Raw genomic sequence first — 19,566 nt, forward strand, 5'->3', positions numbered from 1 at the left:
GTTAGTAGCCAATCGAACTCGCCAAGAATCTCATCCAGGTGTTTCTTGGAGGAAGCCAGGGGGATCGGCTCCAAAACCAACGGCTGGGTGGCTTTGATCCATGCTCCCACCACCCTTTGTGTAAAGAAGGGCCTCCTGTCCTGGCTGGGAGTCGTTTCCAGGCGAGACACCGCGGTGTCGGCCTCGGCAGCATGTTCCACACCCCCACCACCCTTCGTGTAGAGAGGCGCCCCCCCGTCTTCCACCGCCCGGCTCCCTCACGCCCGCTCTCTCTCCCCGCAGGGCGAGCCGGAGGAGGCCGGGGAGGGGCCCTCTCAGCCGGAGCGCGGAGGCGGAGCGGACTAGACCCCTTGCGGCGCGCACCTCTACCTCACTGACCGGGCGGCGGCCAGGACCGACGCAGCAGCAGCCCGCTGCCCGGAGAGCCATGAAGATTGCAAAACAGGAAGCAAAAAAAAAGTACCTTTTTTTTTTAAAAAAAAAGAAAGTGTCTAATTGTTATTAATGTTGTTGTTGTTGTTGTTGTTGTTGTATTGGTCGTTTTTCTGAAACGTTAAGAGAAGACCAGGAGTCGTGCCACAACGCTGCCTTTGCCTAAGCAGACCTCAGTCCTGATTGCTCGTCAGCCTCCGCCGCTTTTCGGCCCTCGGCACTAGACTCGTATGAGCCGCGCTCTGTTGTTGTCGTCGTTGTTGTTGTTGTTGTTGTTGTTGTTGTCGTCGACGTTAAATGTAACTTTTAATCTGGACTTATTTTAAGAACGGAAGGCATTGCTACGTCATAAACAGTACTGTTTACCGAACGCTCTGGTCAGGTGACGCAGAGCCGGGCGAAGGAGAAGCACTCCCGGTTGTTTTCCGCCTATTCCGCCACTCTGCCCGAATTCCCAGAGGAGCCGGGAGGCTTCCGGTGTTTCAAGGATGTGTTTTGTTTGTCGTTGCTGTTGGTGTTGCTGTTCTGCGCGTTTTGTTTCTGTCCGCTGCGGAGAGGGCGGGGGGTCTCAGTCTCCGTCTCCGTGCTCTCGCTGCGATCAGGGAGCTTACCGGCAGCGAGAGCCCCGCACCGGGGGCCGAACAGGTGTTCTGCTCACCGGGGGGTCTGAGCGACCCGGGCAGCTCAAGCGCTGGGGTCAGCCAGGATGACCCCTCCAGTTATAATGGGGCTCAGATATGTTTTTACCTCCCCTCCTCCGCGCCACATGCTTGTAACTGTGGGACCCCTGTCCAGAGCTGTTCGACTCACTCCCTTAACTGGCGCAGAAAAGTCTTTTCAAAATGTAGCCTTTGCGAAAAAAGATCTCTTCCCACATGTGTATTTTATAGAGCTGAAGCAATCCGCTCTACCGAAACAAAGAGTTGGCCTGTTTTGGGGCCGAGCGCAGACGGCCCTCCAGGGCAGGCAGAAGCAAGCGCGTCCAGAAAAGAACAGCAGCTTTCGGTGTTTTTCGCTCACGATTCAGGAACAGATTTCAGTGCACTCAGTTAGGTGTGCCATTATGCACTCCTGCAGTCCGTCTGCATGCCTTGAAGCAGAACCCCTTACCTCAGCCCCCGTTGTGGATCCACTGCAGCCAAACTCTTCAAACTCCCAATCTACCTCAGTGACAGCGATGGCCCACTGTAGCCGCGGCGACGGCCGCGCGCTCGATCCACTTCCTGTTCGCGGGCAGTCTCTCCGCTGGGCCTTTCCCAGCCCAGCCTGCTGCCCAGGTCTCAGGTGTTCTCTGGCCCGGGTCCGGACTGGAATCTCAGTTGCTCGGGTCATCTCCAGAACCTCATCGTAATGGTCCTTGTCCGCTTGAAACCGAGGAGCTCACAGCCCAGTCCGATTCCCCGGGTTTAGGGGCTCGGCCGGGGAGCTGGGAGTGCCAGTAAACCCCCAGAGATCCGGGAGCCCAGGACGGCTGTGAACCCGTCTCCCCTGTGAGGCCCGTCAGAGGTGTAGCGTTGGTTTGCGCGGTGCTCCGGTGTGCGGTCCTGGTGGACAGCAGGCCAGGGGGAGTTTTGTGCCGTCCCGTGGGACAGAGAGAGTTGTTTCCAGGGGCGTTCAGGACGGCGAGTGCTGACCGGTGTCCCATTTCGAGGTGTTCTGTGCGCTCCAGGCTGTGCAGGCCGGGCCAGGGGACGGCCAGCAGGCTGCGATGATTTGGGGACAGTTTCAGCTGGGCGATCCAGTAGCCCGTCGATCCCAGCATCTCCTCCAGCTGGTTCGAGAAGCCGGGGTCGCGGGGTCACGCTCGGGCGGCTGGTTAAACGCTCCCCCCCCCCACCACCCCGTGGACAAGGAAGAGCCCCCTGTTCTCGGTTTTAGTGTGAATGCGCTTCCACTTCTAAAACTGTGAACTTCCCGAGAAGACAGTCCGTGGGCTTCTCCAAGCCGGCTCAGTCTTCCAGTCCGAAAGCCGGCTCGTGGGGAGTGGATGGCCCGGCGTCTCGCTAGCCGGGCCCCTGTCCCTGTGCTGTTTGCCAGAAGCCTAGACGGGGCTGTCCTGTCGGTGGGGTGGCGTCACCCACTCAGGCCTCGCGGTGCCGGGCGGACCTCCGAGTGGTCCGGGCGTTTGGGACGCTGTGCCGTAAGAGCGTCACGGCAGGGTTGTTTTTTTTTTGCCTTTTTTTTTGAAAACCGGATCAGTCTCCACCGAGACCAGACAAACAGTGACCTCTAGTGGCCAGAGACCCATAATTACAGGGTTTCCTCACGACTCTCAGGGTGAGGTTTTTCAAAGAGGAGTCTGTCGATCTCATTTTACAGCGGGTTTTTTTTTTTTGTCTGTCTCGTTCCGCGTTTCGCTGGGAAACGCGGAGCATCCTCCGGGGTTCAGAGGATGTGTTTCATTTTTTCATTCGCCTGTATCCACTCCTAGCCTTGTCCTCCTCTTTGTAAGACTTGGTGCTATGACAGTTCTTTACAGCTTCTGGGTGTAAACGTGCGTCGTGAATTGGCGCCGGCAGTGCTCCCACCGAGAGCGCCGCGCCGGTGAAGATGAGCCACTGCGATCGTCCTCTTGGGACGTTGAGTCAACTCGGTCTGTCTCTGCCTGCGCTGCGCTTCGGCCTGGAGAGAACGACTGAGCGCGTCTTTGGACGACGAGAAAAAGAAAAACAAAACTTGACTCCTTTGCCAAAGCTTGAAGATCGCTGATCCTCAATCCAAACCGTGTTTTTTCCCCTTATTTTTATTGCTTCTTGCTTAAAAAAAAAAACAAACAAAAACAGCAGAATGTTTAGTGTTTTTATATATATATAGTTACGTGGTTGATTATGAAGTATTTTCTGACAGAAGTGTACTTACTCAGCTACTCACTGGAAAATCGGGCTATACTACTGTCCCACCTGTGTTTCCATCAGTACGTGCAGCGTTTCTTTTTATTTCATGTTTAATGTTACTGTTCGACATGTCGGATTTTCCCCCCTCTTCCTCGCGTGTGTGTGTTTTTCAGACTTCTTCAGGTAATATCGTACATACCGTTCGTGGCATTGAAGCGCGGCGGAGGAGGGAGACGGTCAGGCGCAAGTCACACCACTGCCCACTGTCCACTGTCCACTGCCCACTGTCCACTGTCAGCTGCCCACTGCCCACTGCCCACTGGCCACTGTCCTGGTCAGGGCTTGACCCCTGCAGCCCAGCCCAGTGCACGTCTCTGCCCCTTCTCGTCCCTGGCTCCTTAGTGACAGAGCCGTTCTGCAGCTCCTGGGGTTAATTAAGCAATTAAGGATCGATTCGGCGCTGCGCAGCGTGGGGGGTGGTGGGGGGGGGGTCGAAGTCCTGTAGCGGATGAGAGCCCAGGATCCCAGGCTTCCCATGCGACCGGGGAAGGAGCCTCAAGCCCCCCGCTGGCCGGAGCCGCCTCAGTGACCAGTGGTGACGATGAGACAATGTCGCCCTACTGACTGTGAGCGGCTGAGGCAGCGAGCGGCTTGCTCAAACCTGGCGCGGATCCGGACGGTCCCGGGGCCGGGGGCTGTGGGCACAGGGCTGACCCGAGGGGGCAAGAGGCGCTGCAATGTGCTCGGGCAGCACTAGGTGTCGCCCTCCTACTGTTACCCGGAGAAACAGATCCGTGGCTGAAAAGTGAATCGGTCGTTCTGGTTCGCCTCTCTGTGTGTGTGTGCGCGCCTCGCCCTCTCCTTCCCCGCCACGCTCGCCCTGTGTAGACCCTGTGGACTACCTCTGAAGCAAGGGGGCACACGCCTGCCGTCGTCAAGAGCTGTACGCCCCGGGGGGGAGACTGCTGCCGTACCCCCACTCTGTCTCCCACCGCCCACCGCGGCACCAGCGCCCGTGTCCCCCAAGTCCTCCTCGTGTCGCTGTTCTGTTCTGCGTCAAGATCTCTCCGGAGCTCGTCTGCGGGCCCGTATACCCAGCACACACAGCACACGGGACCGGGGACACGGTCCGTTCCGTGCTGAAAGGACGAGGACAGAGAGGCGGCGGTGCGTCGGTGGCGCCCCCTTCAGGAGTCGGGAGCTGCGTCTCTGATTTCCTTTTCCTGTCGGCCGGGAATAAACCTTTACCCGTCCCGCTGCCGCCTGCCCCTGCCGACGCAGCTCCCTACTTGAATGAACTTCTAGATGATAAATATCTCTACGCTACATATACATACCGTATATATTTTTGAAAAACCGTGCCAGTAATAAATCAACTCAAGGGGCACCTCGACGCGAGTCGGTGCCGAAGGAGGGAGGAGGAGGTGGGGGGCGCACGGGTGGTCGGGCCGTGGTGGGGGAGGTCTTCTCCCCCCCCAGGGGCAGGGCAGGACAGGGGCAGGGGCAGGGGCAGGGGCGCAGCTCAATCCACGACCACAGTCAGGTTCCTCTCCAATACCTCAGCGCCGGGAGCGGGCCCGCGGGCCGGCGGGAGCAGCACGGGGATTGACATATATATTTTGGGAGATAATTTTATGTGCCTGTTCCTCGCCGACCGCGGGGCCGAGCTGTTTTGAGATGAATAATTTTTTTATATATATATAACGATTATTATAATTATTGTTACTGTTACGGTTCATGAATTTTAACCTCCGCCTAGTAAGTCGTTTATATATGTACGATTTTTTTTCTCGTTCGGTAGTGGTGTCTTTACTTGAATTCGTGACCTGTAACCCTTTATTTTGTGTCGTTCGGGTTTTGTATCGGTTTTTTGTTTTGTTTTGGTTTGTGTGTTGATTCTTTCTCCTACACATTTCTGTTTTAAAGAGTTGGGTCCTGTGTCGTCTCTTCCGCAACAGCAACCTGGTGATAAATGTGTTCCTTCACCGGTGTAACCCTCTCCCTCCCCTTCAATAAAACAGAACTTCAGCATCTCTAGACTGCGTCTTGTGTGGTTCCATCATCATCATCTTATCAGCAACAAGGTGTGACCAATCTTTTTTTTTGTCAGGCATAAATTATGCACACACACACAGGGGGTGCTGTACTAGAGGGTGGAACACACACACACACACAGGGGGCACTGTACTAGAGGGTGGGACACACACACACACAGGGGGCGCTGTACTAGAGGGTGGAACACACACACACACACACACACACAGGGGGCGCTGTACTAGAGGGTGGAACACACACACACACACAGGGGGCACTGTACTAGAGGGTGGCACTGTGTGCGCAGGTGCTCATACAGGGAGCTGGTGGAGGGGAAGGCTCACACACACACACACACACACACGATAAATCCTGCAGCGTTGTGTTCCGATGTGCTGCGGGAGCCACAGGGCTCACGCAGGGAAGACTGGGGCTGAGGGTCGGCCGCCGTGCCCGTTTCGGAAAGAGGCGCGAACGCAGGCCCCCCCCTCCGTCGGGCAGAGCAGGGGGCTCGGAGAGGAAGAGCCAAGAAAAAAGAGGGTGATCCCACATTTCTGTTAGCAATCATTCCATTGCACGGGTACAGTACAGCCCTCTTCATCTCAGAGGATCCCCAAACTTCTTTACCAATAGGGGGGACCCAGTTCACCCCCCCCCACACACACACACACCGCAGGGGGACACACAGCAGCCCCACAGCACCCAGCAGGCCAGGGCCAGGAGAGAGAACCTGCTGCACCAGCTGGGGTCTGGGGGATCTGCAGGGAGGCCAGACTGGCCCAGACCACAGTGGGGTTTAGACAGGATGTAGGCATCGACGCCCCTGCTCTGATGTCCATCTGATGACCAGTGCCCTGGGAACTTTAATGCACAGTTAAGGACGGCGCCTCCACGTTATTCATGTCTAACGTAGTCACCTGCAGTCCTCAATACAGGCAGTCTTGAAGGCTTGTCAGTTCTGTTTTGCGGAAGCTGCTGGTAAGGACCTGAGAGCAGGCGATGTGTTCATCCAACGATTTGTTCCATTCGGCAATTGAGATCAGAAATAGAATGAGATGCACAGGCAGAGCCCAGAAAAACGAGTCCCTGAAAAATTCATGTCTCAACCAACCAATCAATCAATCAATCAACCAAGTAACCAACCTACCTACCTATCTATCTAGGAACAAGTAATAGGTTTATGCCAGGCTGAAAAGAGAAGAAAGAAAAGACAACGTTTCGACCGTGGAGCCTTCTTCAGGTGTGAGAAAGACAGGGCAGTCAGCAAAGGTGATGAGGCAGGAGAACAAGAGCTGGGAGAGAGGAGGAGCAGGGGGCGGGAGCAGGGGACAGACAGGGAGGCCAGTCAGGTGGTGTGAAGTCAGGACAGGTGAAGAGAGGCTGCGGCATGCAGCTACCCTCCTGATCTGTTTCCAGCCAGAAGAAACAACAATCAGGTTTATTTATAGGTTGACCAGCGTGCTGAACGCTGAGAAATAACCACAGGTATGAGGTACAGTATGTCTTCCACTTACTGGCACTCAGCCTCTTGACCCCCAGTACAGCCTCCTACCCCCCAAATAAATCCACCAGCACACAGACTCTCGTGCAACGAGCCCCTTTATTCACATTCCTCCTTCGGCTGCGGGAGGCGCCGTTTCAGACCCTTTTGAAAAGGTTTCCTCTCCAGTCTTCTTGTCCTGCCCCCGAGTTCACTTGGCATTCCTGCGCTGGCGTGTTATGCTTTGAAACGGGCAGCCCCGAGTGGCGAGGGGAGCCCGCAGAGGCGGGCGTGGGCCCCGCGTCCGCCTCTGCCGGACTGACGCCCCACCCAGCCACCCGCCTCTGCCGCCCCTCCTCCGGAGACGGGAGGAGGAGCAGAAGGGGGCTGAGCTCTCCGTTCCCCGGCCGGCGCAGCCCAACATGCACAGAAGGAAGGACCGGGGGGCCTGGCTGGGACAAGGGACAATCCTCAGGAGCGATTTTCTTGCGCTGGCCTGGGAGAGAGCATTGCGATGCTGCTTCAACCACATTTCACTCAACACGAGGCTGAAGAACTGGCCCTGTGAGCAGGCACGTCCAGAACTGGGTCTGATTTTTGCCAGCTCTAATCAGTCCTGCAGGCCTCCTGTGAGGCTGCGGACAACCAGGGACTGAGAGCGAACAGGTCTCGGCTCTCTGTTGTGCATAACTCCTTACTCACAGAACGGCAAAAAAAAAACCCAGGCACCTAGTGCCGTGAAACGGTAACCCCCAGACAAAAGCACAACAGCGTCGGAAAACCAAACGGACACCGTGTGCGACACAGCACCCCCTTAATCCAGAGCTCACGCAGTCCACAAGCCAGCTTGCGGCGGCTCTCATTACGGTCAGCAGAACAGCATCCTGTGCATCTTCACGGCAAGACGACGCCACCCTGACTCCGCCACCAGCCGCTCGACTTCTGGAGCAGGTGCCGAGCTTCAGTGGGCCGGGCAGCAGGGTGGGGCAGGTGTTGGGGCAGAAGGTGGATCCCCTGCAGACTCCGCTGGAGCCCCCCGGGTTCGTAGAGCATGCCGTCTCATGCCGGGTGGGGGGTTTCCGTGCTGTGAGATTCTGCAGCGCGCCGCTGGGGTGAGGCCGGGGAGAGCGCAGCTGGCCCTGGCCTCCGTCAGCAGCTTCCTCTGGGGATCGGGGCTCCTCTTCCTGCTGCAGACCCGGGCTGCTCCAGCTTCCCTGCATTGCCAGAGCCACACACCCGGGCTGGAGCACCCCGACAGGCAAGCATGGCCGCCGTCGCTCAGGTACTGTAGAGTGCACGGGGCCGGCACAGGGCGGGTCTTCAGCGTGCTGGGTACGTCATGCTCTTATGAAGCTGAGATAGTTGGCGAAACAGGACTGAAGGGCTCTGCCACGCAAACTGAGTCACTGGAAACTTGCGTGAACTTGGGAGCACAGCAACAGTGATGATGCAGATAATAAAACTAACACTGCATTCTGCAAGGCATGACAAGATATCAATCCCATGATAAATTATGGATTATCCCACGACCCTGAATTGGTACGATTGGTTCTTAAATAGATGGATGGAGCATCTAACATTCATTTCAAGTAATGCCAAAATAAATGCTGTTTTCAAAGTAAGCAGACAATGTGAAAAGGGAACCGGGTTCATTTCTTTTAGTGTTGGTATTATCACTGCTGTGGATCCCTCATATCTTTGTCAAAACTGGATAAATGTTAACGAGATACCATTCAGCCCCACACGTGGCTGCTTCTCAGTTTATTCTTCATTTTCGGCTTCGAGAAAAAAAAAAAAGCTCTGACAAAAATCCTTTCGGCCAACCAGTATCCGGCGCTGCAGGTTTTGGTCCTGTCCACCCTGAGGGCTTTGCGCCCAGAGGTGTGTTTCCTGTCCCATCAGGCCCCCTGGTGTGTGTCCTGAGACACAGGAGAGCCGTCCTGCCCGTGCTGGGATGTGTGCCGAGTTTTTACTCCGCTGTGTCGTTCCATTTCCCGGTCGCCGCTTGCCCTCGGTCGGTAGACTTGCCGTGACTGTGCTCCATTTCCACAAGGAGAAAGATCTCAGGCCAGGCCAGAATCCCCAGGTCTCCGAGGGGCGCTCTCGTCAACTTGACTGTCAAGACCAGCTTGGCGTCTTCAGTCAACAAGGGCCAGCTGCCCCAAGCTCGACTGGTCTCCAGTTAGCCATCAGGCCACTTGGTCTACAGCTTATAAAAATAAATAAAAAGGAGAAAAGAACACCAGCAACAGGAGGGGAAAGAGGAAAAAGAGGTCTGCTTGTATCCCATGGGTTCGAATGGCCTTTTCCTGTGCTACCTGCAGGAAACACTCAGGCGGAGACAGAGTCCGACACCAGGGAGAGCTCCAGGCCCCGGTCGGAGAGCGTTCTGCACCGTGCAGTGCGCTCCATTTTTGTTCAAGAAGAAAAGGGGGGGAAAAAAATCAACATCGTTTGATGATCAGAACCGAATTGATGTGATTGAACTGGGTGTTCTGGATGGAAAGAATGGCCGTTTCCCTCCCTCCCTCACCTCTCCCCCCAGGGCCCCCGGAGAGCCCAGACCCAGACCGGCCGCAGGGGGGCGCGGGGACGTCACGCGTTGATGGCGTTGGCAACGTCCGTGAAGACGAGTCGGCTGGGCCTCTGGATGGGCCCCTGGTTGGTCACCAGAGCCTGAGGAAGAGACGGGGGGAGACAGGAGTGTCAGAAACAGAAAAGGGCTACAGCTCTCTCTCTGTGTCACAGGATTCCAGTGAACAGCGACTCTGACTCTCCGTGCTCAGTCCACTCTTGCTGGCTTCCTGACTGCTGCCCACACCTGTGAAGCCACAGTTTGCCTGGGAGGGAGATCAGGGATCCTGACCCACCACAAGAGCGAGCCCGATGGGTGTGTAGCAGGAACAGGGGAAGCATGGTGGTCTGTCGCTCTAACTGTTCGAATGCGCTGGATGTTGCCGCAGCTCGTCCTTGTACGTGCGCCATTTTTTTCAGCTCTTCCACCTGAAGCACCCCTCTCTTGTCCACATCCTGTCCCTTCCTCATCCTGCTGTGCCCAAGACAGTCCATCTCGAAGCCACTGTCCAGTTTGCTGTGTGTGCCCAGCAGGCGCCAGTCCAGTTTGCTGTGTGTGACCAGCAGGCGCCAGTTCAGATTGCTGTGTGTCCAGTATGTACCTAGTTTGTTGTGTGTACTGGGCACGTGTGCTGTGTCCAGCTTGCTGTATGTGCCCAGTATGTGCCAGTCCAGTTTGCTGTATGTGCCCAGTATGTGCCAGTCCAGTTTGCTGTGTGTCCAGTATGCACCTAGTTTGTTGTGTGTACTGGGCACGTGTGCTGTGTCCAGCTTGCTGTATGTTCCCAGTATGTGCCAGTCCAGTTTGCTGTGTGTCCAGTATGCACCTAGTTTGTTGTGTGTACTGGGCACGTGTGCTGTGTCCAGCTTGCTGTATGTGCCCAGTATGTGCCAGTCCAGTTTGCTGTGTGTCCAGTATGCACCTAGTTTGTTGTGTGTACTGGGCACGTGTGCTGTGTCCAGCTTGCTGTATGTGCTCAGAGGGAATCTGGCTTTCTTGCCGCGCCTGGCCAGAGGAAGGGTACCTTGCTGTTGGTGCCAGGGGCTGCACTCTCCCTGCCATGGTCCAGCAGCTCCTGCTCCAGCTCGTCCTGCTCCTCCGCCGGGTCGAAGTTGTACATCGGCATCAGCTGGTGCCGCAGCTTCTCCAGCCTGTGTCAGGGGTCGGGGGCCGGGTGTCGGGGGTCAGGGGTCAGGTAGGAGGCAATGGGGCAACACACAAGACAACACCACAGAGGGCCGTGAGGGGTCGGCAGCACAGACATGGGGAGAGAGTGCAGACAGCAGGCAGCCATAACACGTCTGATAATGTGATAATGATAATGTTGCTTTATTAGCCCTATACAATTTCTTGCATTAGGAATTTGCCTTTTCGCATACCTCAGCTTGCTCTCCATGAGACACAGACACACAGACAGGGAGAGAAGCTGGGGGTCAGAGCTCAGGGTCAGCCATTGTGCAGCGCCCCTGGAGCAGCTGGGGTTAAGGGCCTTGCTCAGGGGCCCAATGGAGTAGGTTTCCTCTGCCGGCCGCGGGATTTGAACCGGCAACCTTCCAGCCACAGGCGCAGATCCTGAGCCACAGAGGCACCGCTCCGTCCTAATTCAGGTCTGTGCAGCCCAAGCCATGCTTTATTCTGTTAACTGACCCTGTTATCACTCAGATTGACACTGCTGAGGTGGATCAGGGGTGGCTCTGTGATCAGCATCGCTGCCTAGCAGAGCTGGGGTCCCGGGCTCAATTCCAGACCCTGTGGTGCTCTCTGTGTGGGGTTTGTACATTCTGCTCATAGGTTTCCTCCCAAAGTGCAAAGACATGCCGGTGGGTTCATTGGATTCTGGGAAAACTGGCCCTGGTGTGAGTGTGTGTGTCTGTGTGTGGCCTGTGATGGACTGGTGTCCCATCCGGTGCGTATCCTGCCTTGTGCCTGTTGCTTGCTGGGATAGGCTCCGCCCCCCCCCCCAACCCCGAATTGGAAGAAGTGATTAGAAAATGGATGGATGGATGTTAAACAAAGATCTAACAGGGAGTCAGCTGGAGCTGCAGTGCCGAGGCTGGGCACTCTTCTGCCAGGGGTGGGGGGTTGGTTACCAAAGAACAGTATCACAGTCAAGCCAACGCCTGTTACAGAAGCCCCAGACACTGGGCATGTGCTCTGGGTTTCCCAGCAGGCAATTAGGCAGAAAGTGCCCTTGTGGTTCTACAGAATCGCTAAGGCTGGCTTGGAGGGGAATCCCCATGTTCCGACCCACGGACAAGCGATCTAATCCGACCCGTCACTATTCTACGACTGCGCCCGCGAGGTGTTTTTCTGAACCACGCTCGCTTGTGGGTAGACCGCTTCCTCTCGCCGATTCGCGCAGAGGGCCCGTGGTGAGGGCAGGGACGCCGGCCGGCGCGCAGAACGGGCGAAGGCCGAGGGCACGGCGTACAGCCGGGGGAGAGGCAGTGTCGTGTGGCTGGCCCGGCCCGGCCCGGCCCCGCGGGCAGAACAAGACAGACTCTCACCTCTTGCGTTTCCTGATGTACAGCACCTGTAGGGCAAACAGAGGAGCCGTCAGCGCCAGGCTCTCCAAAGGCAAGACAGCTTTGCAGCTGTGCGGCTGAGTCGTCTTACATTAGCATCTCAATGCTCACGGTGTCTACAGGCACGACGAGAGGACTGCTGGGCAGGGAGACAAGCTGAGAGTTGGGGTACAGATGCAGGAGGTGAGAAGGGACAGAGAGAGTGGTAAGGGGGTGAATGAGAGGAGAAGGAGTGGGAGGTCTGAGGTTCTGTAATGGGAGTTTATAGCAAGAGGGCCTCCTCACTGACGGAGGAAAAGGAAGTAGGGGTGCATGAGGCTGTGTCGCAGCTGGGCAGAGAGGGCAGGGGGCTCTCACCATGGCAACCGCTAGGCCGATGACGGTGATGATGCCGAAGGGCAAGAGCACCATGCCCATCCCCGAGCCGCCCGCCACCAGCTCAGGGAGCTCGGTGGAGTTGAAGCCGGTGTCGTTGGTCGCCATGGTGATGGGGGTGGGCCGAGAGCTGCCGTTGTCCCGCCCGCTGCCGGTCGCCGTGGCGTTCAGGGGGTAGATGGGCGTGGCGGGGGCGGGGCCGGAGACACTGGCCCGTGCCGTCCCCAGAGCCAGCATCCCTCCGCGCCGCCGAGTGGGCCGAGTGGGGGATACTGGAGCCCCTCAGGCTGCTCTGCAGTTCCTCCTGCCTCTCGCGGCGCCATTCAGAGAAAGGTGCATCTTCAGGTCGGCCCCTCCTCCCACCAGCGCTAGATGGTCACTGAAACAGACAAAAAGGACCAGCATTGAGAAGAGATCTCTCTGCACCTGTCACACAGCACTACCGCTTTCCGAGTGCAGTTGGTCAGACCAGGATCCATGCTGGGTTCAGTTCCGGACCTGGGGTGCTGTCTGTGTGGAGCCTGTATGTTCTCCACATGCTCGCATGGGTTTTCTCTGCGTGCTCCAGTATCCTCCCACAGTCCAAAGGCATGCTGGTGGGTTAATCAGCATCTGGGAAATTTGATCCTGGTGGGAGTGTGTGTGTGCGCTGTGATGGACTGGCGTCCCATCCAGGGCGTGTCCTGCCTGGCGCCTGTATCCCCTGTGGGGATAGGCTCCAGCTCCCTGGTGGCTTGGAGTGGGAAAATGGATGGACAGACTGCCAGACTACCAGGTTGAACAGGCCGCATGGCCTCATGTTGTTTGAGACCATTCTTACATTTGTAAAAAAAGCGTAAAATCGAAACTAGGTATGGATCTGCATACGTCTCATGTCAGAAAAACATGCTTTCACGTAGACGTCCTCCAGGATAATTCCTCTGGAGCAGGGGGAAGCAACACCAGTCCTGGAGAGGTTTTTCACCGGAGCTCTTAATTACACGATAGAACTCTCTGTGCGCTTACAGTAATCGGACAAGCTGAAGGCTTTCCTTGTTCTTGAGCTGCCGGAGAAGCCCTGCTGGACAGCAGCACCTGGAGAACCGGACCTGGGCCTGGACCCGGCAAAGGCGCCAACGCCAACAGGGCCCATCGGCAGAGAACGAAAGCTCGGTGCGGGCAGAAAAGGGGCAAGGCATGAAAGCCCACCACAAACACAACAGAGCACACAGCTACAGAGGGGAGGGGGCGACGAGCTCGCAGGAGCGCCGCGCCCGCGGTCATAACGACACAGCTCTCGTTCTGAATGAGCGGCCCGGCACGGCGCGTCCCCGGTACGTCTGGGTGCCGGTTTGCTGCCAGCGGGAGCCGGCACGCGGGCCGCGGGGCTGGAACGTGGAAAGCACAATGCGAAACAGCGCCGAGCAGAAAGAGGAACAGCCCCTGGCAGCACCTGTATCCTTTGGGGGCTGAGGTCGGAGGAAGTGTGGAGCAGGAGCCCGTACAGTGTGCGCAGCGTGTCTGCGTGTGAGCGAGGGGGCGAGAGACTGGGGGGAGGGAAGGGCAACTGAAGGGTGGTTAGAGGCAAACCGCACGCTTCCTTCCCACAAGCCCCTGCTCTTCGCAGGAGGCCCTAACCGTTGGGGCGGGGGAGAGCCGTGCGGAGCAGCAGCTGGGGCGCCGGGGGCGCTGCCAGTGTCCGTCCGGAGCCATTTCAAGCCGTCCAGGCCCGGCCTGCCTGCCTGCCTGCGCCTCGGTGCCCAGGCGTCTGGGGCTTCTGTGTCACGCCGAACTGGTGACGTCCACTGGGGCCGTGTGGCCGCTGTGGCTTGGGCGGTAGAAACGATTTCAGAATGCGCCGTCACCCTCTTCTCGTTCGGTTCCAGAAGAGCACCAACGCCCTTCGCTGTACACATGGCCGGATCGGGGGCAGGTCCTTAAAAAGAAGGTTTTCCCACACTGGTGGGCTGAGCGAAAAAGTCCCCTTTAGCCAGCCTCGAGCCGAAAAGACTACAGTGGAGGAGGGCCTGATCCAAGTCTTCAAAATTTTCTCAAAGACCTGGACAAAGTCGTCCCGGAGAACCTCTTTAGGAAGAAAAGGGAGACACAAAACAGAGGAAGCAGATGGAAAATACACGGAAGTGCATTCAAAACTGAGAGCAGGAGGCACTTCTTTACACAGAGGGTTGTGGGGGCGTGGAACAAGCTGCACAGCCATGTTGCTCAAGCCGATACACAGGCTAGACGGCTTGTCTCTTAACTCTTCTTACGCCTTTCCCCATCTGCCCCTGCAATACAATGCCCTCCCCTGCAGGCAGATCAGAGACAAGCTCTCCTGAGCACATGAATCCTCCCTGTTCACAGCTTCTGAAGCCTCTCGGCAAAAGGCCGAGCTCCAGCCGCACCGAGACAACTGAAGCGAAATCTGACAACCATGCCAGCGGACCCTGGCGGATGGAGAAAAAGAGACGGCACACGATATCATCAGTTACAAAGTGTGTGTGTGTTTACTTCATTGCTGTCATCTTTTTCTGATAAGAAATCGCATCGCGATAGATCTTCATCTAGGTGACACACTGCCAGCTCCCGGACAGTACGAGAGCCAGAGTCTGTTGGCTTGGATTCTTCCAGGTACTGTAGGGGGCTTCTGGACTTCCCCCCCTGCGTAGTGCCAGCACCAGTCCCAGTACCAGTAGCGGTCGGCTCGCCCACATCGCTGGGACCTACGTTGGCCCCCACGACTTTCTGTTTCTTTCTGTTTTTTTCTTGTCGTCGTTGTTGTTGTTGTTGTTGTTTTGATTTTTCGGCCACGGGGGCGTGCACGCGTGTGCGCGCAGGCAAATCGCCAGCCCCCCTCCCTCCACCCTCTCCCCCCAGCATTCCCCACCCCCCAGCTTTTCCCATTACGTTGGCTGTGGCTTGGCTGAGCCCCGAGACAGCGCGCGGTGTTTACAGTGTAAGCACATCTGCACGGGGAGGGCAGGATGTGGGCGAAGTCTCTCTGAAAGAGAGTAACAGCACCGCCACGCAAATACCAGCGAAGGAGATCGCAGTTACTGAGAAACGGGTCGGCGCTGCGGCGGCGGCTCGGCACGCGATGCTCCTGCACCCGGCGCCCTGCGCCCAGCGCGCACAGGCCGCCTGCAGCCCGGCACGGGCCCAGTGCGGGCCCGGGGCCCTGTAGTGACCCCACCGGTGAGACCAGGGTATCCCACAGCTCCGTTCTCAGCCTCCCTGCAGCGCTGGTTTAACCTTCCAGAACAAGAGCAACACTGAGCTCCTCCTCAGCCCTCTGCGGGGCCTGGCCGTGGGGCCACGGATTGTCAAAGGTGAAAGCAAATCGACAGGTTTCGCCCCGCCGCTCCCAGTACGGGCCGGCTGGGTCGGTTCAGGACAACGAAGCTGATCTCGGAGGAGACCTCAGCCCAGAGAGGGTGAAAAAGGAACGAGGGGAACGAGTAAGGAGCTCTCTGTGCATGAGAAACAGAGAGCGGGCCTGTGCCGGCCGGTGCGCGGGTCAGCGCCCTCTCGGGTGTGGCCACGCGGAGCACCGGCGCCGCTCGTGCGGTCTCGCCGGCCCGGGACCGGTCCGGGAAGCGCGCGCAGGTGCTCCGGTGGAGCCGAGCCTTTGCAGCCCTTCTGGGTCGAAGGACGACACCGGGCTCCTGCATGAAATCAAGCTCCCTGTTCATCCATTTATTTTTTTTAATTTATTTTTTTTGCTGCAGAGGGTGTGAAATGGAGGCCTGCTGTACCAGCAGAGGTGGCGGGGGAGGGCGCGGGGCGGGTGAGCGCCGGGGGGCCCCCCCAGCTGCGCTGCCCGGGGCCCCGCCCTCTCGCTGAGTTTCCACGCTGCATTTGGCACCGTGCGGCCCCTCCCCCTCTGACCCCGGCGCAGGCCAGGGGCCCCACCGCCATCTCGGGTTTTGCTCTTCGCTTATATTTTTCCACTTCGGGTTTCTGTTGCCTTTTTTTTTTCCCCTGCTCTTGTCATCTCTAACTGTTTGTATTTCCGCTGCGACGCCGACTCCGCCCACAAGCTGAACGGCACGCTGATCTTTCTTTGTTTCGTCTAGGCCCAGAGCGTAGTCGTGCCACGAAATGTTGTTTTTTTTTGGGCGGGGGGGGGCACATTACTCCTGAACTGGATTTGCGGAAGTGGGCTCTGACTCTCACCAGAGAGATGCCATCGGTGTCATCTCGAGTCTTCGTGGTTCCAGGAAAGACACTGGCACTCTCGAGAGGCGCCATAATACAGTATGACACTCCTGTAGCACGCTGGAACCGAACCCGGCATTCTTTCTCAATGGCACAGATCGAACCGCCACCTCGCGGCGCAGTGACCTTCGTGTCCACTGGTTCTGTCTCTCCCCCGTGCCCGTAGGTTTTGCACCGGCACGTTCTGCACACGCGGAGCGCGGGGCCACGCGGGTATCCGGCGCGCGCAGACGGGCCTCGGCCTCCGAGCCGCCCGGCAGGCCACCCTACCGCCCGCCGCCCAATCAGGCGTCCGCGTTCCCGGCCGCGCAGCCAATCAGAGCGCGGCCCCCGGGCGCCTGCCCTGCAGAGGCCCCACCGGCCCCCCGGGGATCCTCCCTGAGAGCGCAACCGAGACGACGGAGGGGGGGGAGGGGGGCTCCCGGCATGGGCGCCCACACTCACCTTCTCGAAGATGTCCGCCGTGGGGGCGCTCGTGTCTTTGGTGAGGGAGCTGCTCTGGGGGGTCGGGGGGGGTTATTCCACTGCCCCCCCCCCCCTCCTCCTCCTCCCCTTCCCGGTTGTTCCTTCTCTTCCCCGGCGCCCCAGGCTGAGCGGACGGTTTCCCCCAAGCAGCGCAGGTCGGACCAGCCCCCCCCCCGCAGGGACACGGCGGCCGGTTCTTACTGCAGAGCAGCCGGCGGCCTCCCCCCCTCTCCCCTCTCCCCGCAGGCCCCCGCTTCCCAAGAAATAAAACCTTTCCAGCGCACGGCCTCGTCCGCGAGGATGCTGCAGCCCGAGCTCTCTCCCAGTCTCCTGCTGCCGACCTCCCCACCCTCCCCCCTTCCCCCGGCCCTGCTGAGCCGTGATTGGCCACCTCCGGCCTGACCCCGTCCCTGATTGGCCGGCGGGACAATCCGTCAGGCTCCCCAGGGATGTAAAAGGAGGTTTTAATGGCTCGCCGCACCAGATGCTGTCAGGATTGGGCTTTTGTTTGTATCCGGGTGGCGGCCACTGGGAGCTTAACCCTTCGAGCGCCGTCACGCGGAGACAGATGCGAAACTTGAAGTGAGTGGCAGCAGGACCTGGAGCCGAAGAGCTCCCCCTCTCTTTTCCTTCTGGCACAGAGGCTGGACTTTTGACAGGGGATATTCAAGATACAGTCTGGTTGTTCTTTTAAAACTGTACCAGATAACAGCTAAGCAGATAACGACAGCACCCCCTTCCCCCTCCCCTACCCACTCAGAGAGCACAGGCTTGTCCTCCAATTAGCACCTGGATCTCATTTTCCCACTCGGCTACCACAACCTAATTCCGATTATTTTGTTCTCCACAGGCTTGCAGAGACAGACTCCAGCCTCCCCTGCTGCTACCCTGAAACTGAACCGGAGTGGTTAGGAAGTGGAGGGATGGGTTTCTCAGCGCAGAAAGGCGTTTTCGTCAGAGACGAGAGTCTGGAATGAGCAGGGATTTATTTAGGATCGTCTGTGAGCGCGCAGCTTAAAACACGTCTCTTGGAGTGTAATTCGCACTGTGGAGGTCGGGGTGATAGGCAGGGACAATTGACTTCATTACAACCTACTGCAGAAAACAGTATCTACAGCACATCCACAGCGCAGTGCTGTCTGATCCGGCTCTTGCAAGCTTTTATTGTTAATCAGCTCTTAACGAGCTAAAACAGCCTAATTGATCCAATTTAACAGCTCCTGCTCGCTCGTCAGGCGCTGCTGTCTTGAGTGAACCTAGATCCCACCAGTCCCCCGGGACCAGTACTGAGCGGCCCTGAGCTACTACTGACATCGGAAAGGTGCATGGTCAGACGAGGTCACGTAGACAACTTGCCCTCTGCACTGAACGTTTCTACCCAAGACTGGCTCGACGGCTCGTGCCCTGAATTAATGACACATCTGGGAACATTTTTTTCTTTTACATGTTTCCTATCTTCCAGAAACAACTTTTCCACCCCTGTTCTCATATCTTGCCTGGTAAGTGTAGCACGAAATGGTGCTTATTCAAAAAAAAAGTTTGAAAATGAGGACATTTTCGGTCATGTTTTCCCCCTAGCTGTGTTCCTGGAGGCTTGTTTTCAGAGGAGAAGGCCACACGTGCTGTTTCCTGTTTCCCTGTCCTCTGCTAACAGCAGTAAAAAAGTAAAGATGCAAGGATTCCACACTGTGTGTCATCTATTATATCACAACTAAACGGCTATATGTAAGATAATATATTTACATTTGACTTAGGTCAGCATTGCTTAGCAGGAGAAGAGCAGAAATGAGATTTCGAGATTCACAAACGCTTTGCAGGCTGGTCTGAGGAATGGAGTTGCAGTGTGTGGATGCATCTCACCTGGACTGTCTCACAGATCTAAGGACAGAAGCTGTCGATTTCCTTTCCTCTCAGGAAGACCTTTCCGTTGTCCACAGTGCAGGACAAATAAAAAGAAATTTACCTTTGCTACAGAGGCCATTGGACTTGCAAGCAATGATTAAAAAGTTCAGGATTTATGTAGCCTACTGAACGGAGCCCCCTCTACAAATGTGCATGTATTAAATATTACGCACTGTTCCTTTCAAACGTTTTACAGTTACATCTTTATGTATATTTTTCTTGATAATGTTGTGGTCATGTTTTATTGGTTATGTGTTGTACAGTATGGTGCACCGCTTGCTGCTTAAATCGCCCCCCTCTGGATGAATAGAGTGTTTCTCATTGAAATGAACTGAAATTCTAAAAGTGAAGACAGATGCCCTTCCATACTGATTTTTGTTTTTAACTCTGTTCGGCAAAAAAAAAGTTTTTTTCCTCGTTAACTTGATGGGGAAAAAAAACCTCACAGTTCCGTTGAGAGGACAACGCGACGACGCATCCTGCAACCGCGGCCGGCCCGAACACACACCCCATCAGGCCGGACGAGCTGCTGGCGAACACTGCCACCTGCTGGTCGCTCTCTGCACAGCAAGCATAGATGACTGCACGTCAAAATTTGTGAGCAGGCGTGTCCTGGGACTGATTCACCCAGTGAAGGCATTCAGCACGCCTAACGCTACCTAATTAACAACACATAAGCAAACACCTGATATTTAGCATTATGGCATTTTATACTATTTTAAATGCCCTTTTCGAAGTATAAAGCAG

General features: G+C 56.8%; 2 protein-coding genes across 2 annotated transcripts in view; one reads left to right on the forward strand and one right to left on the reverse strand.

Moving 5' to 3' along the window:
* Positions 1-5,297, forward strand: part of LOC138238448 (high mobility group protein HMGI-C) — a 29,343-nt gene extending 24,046 nt beyond the window's left edge. The window contains exon 6 of the mRNA XM_069189535.1: positions 283-5,297. Within this exon, the coding sequence (XP_069045636.1) occupies positions 283-345 (63 nt within the window). The 3' untranslated portion in view covers positions 346-5,297. The remainder of the gene's footprint in view (positions 1-282) is intronic.
* A 1,584-nt stretch (positions 5,298-6,881) lies between these two features.
* On the reverse strand, positions 6,882-17,267 carry c4h3orf18 (chromosome 4 C3orf18 homolog). Its single transcript, XM_069189537.1, has 5 exons — positions 16,897-17,267; positions 12,238-12,634; positions 11,863-11,888; positions 10,380-10,506; positions 6,882-9,456 (listed from the first exon to the last, which is right to left on the reverse strand). The coding sequence occupies exons 2-5, from the start codon at positions 12,490-12,492 to the stop codon at positions 9,376-9,378; spliced, it is 489 nt and encodes a 162-aa protein (XP_069045638.1). The 5' UTR covers positions 12,493-12,634; positions 16,897-17,267; the 3' UTR covers positions 6,882-9,375.
* Positions 17,268-19,566: the final 2,299 nt, after the last annotated feature.

Source organism: Lepisosteus oculatus, chromosome 4 (genome assembly GCF_040954835.1).
Source record: "Lepisosteus oculatus isolate fLepOcu1 chromosome 4, fLepOcu1.hap2, whole genome shotgun sequence".
NCBI lineage: Eukaryota > Metazoa > Chordata > Actinopteri > Semionotiformes > Lepisosteidae > Lepisosteus > Lepisosteus oculatus.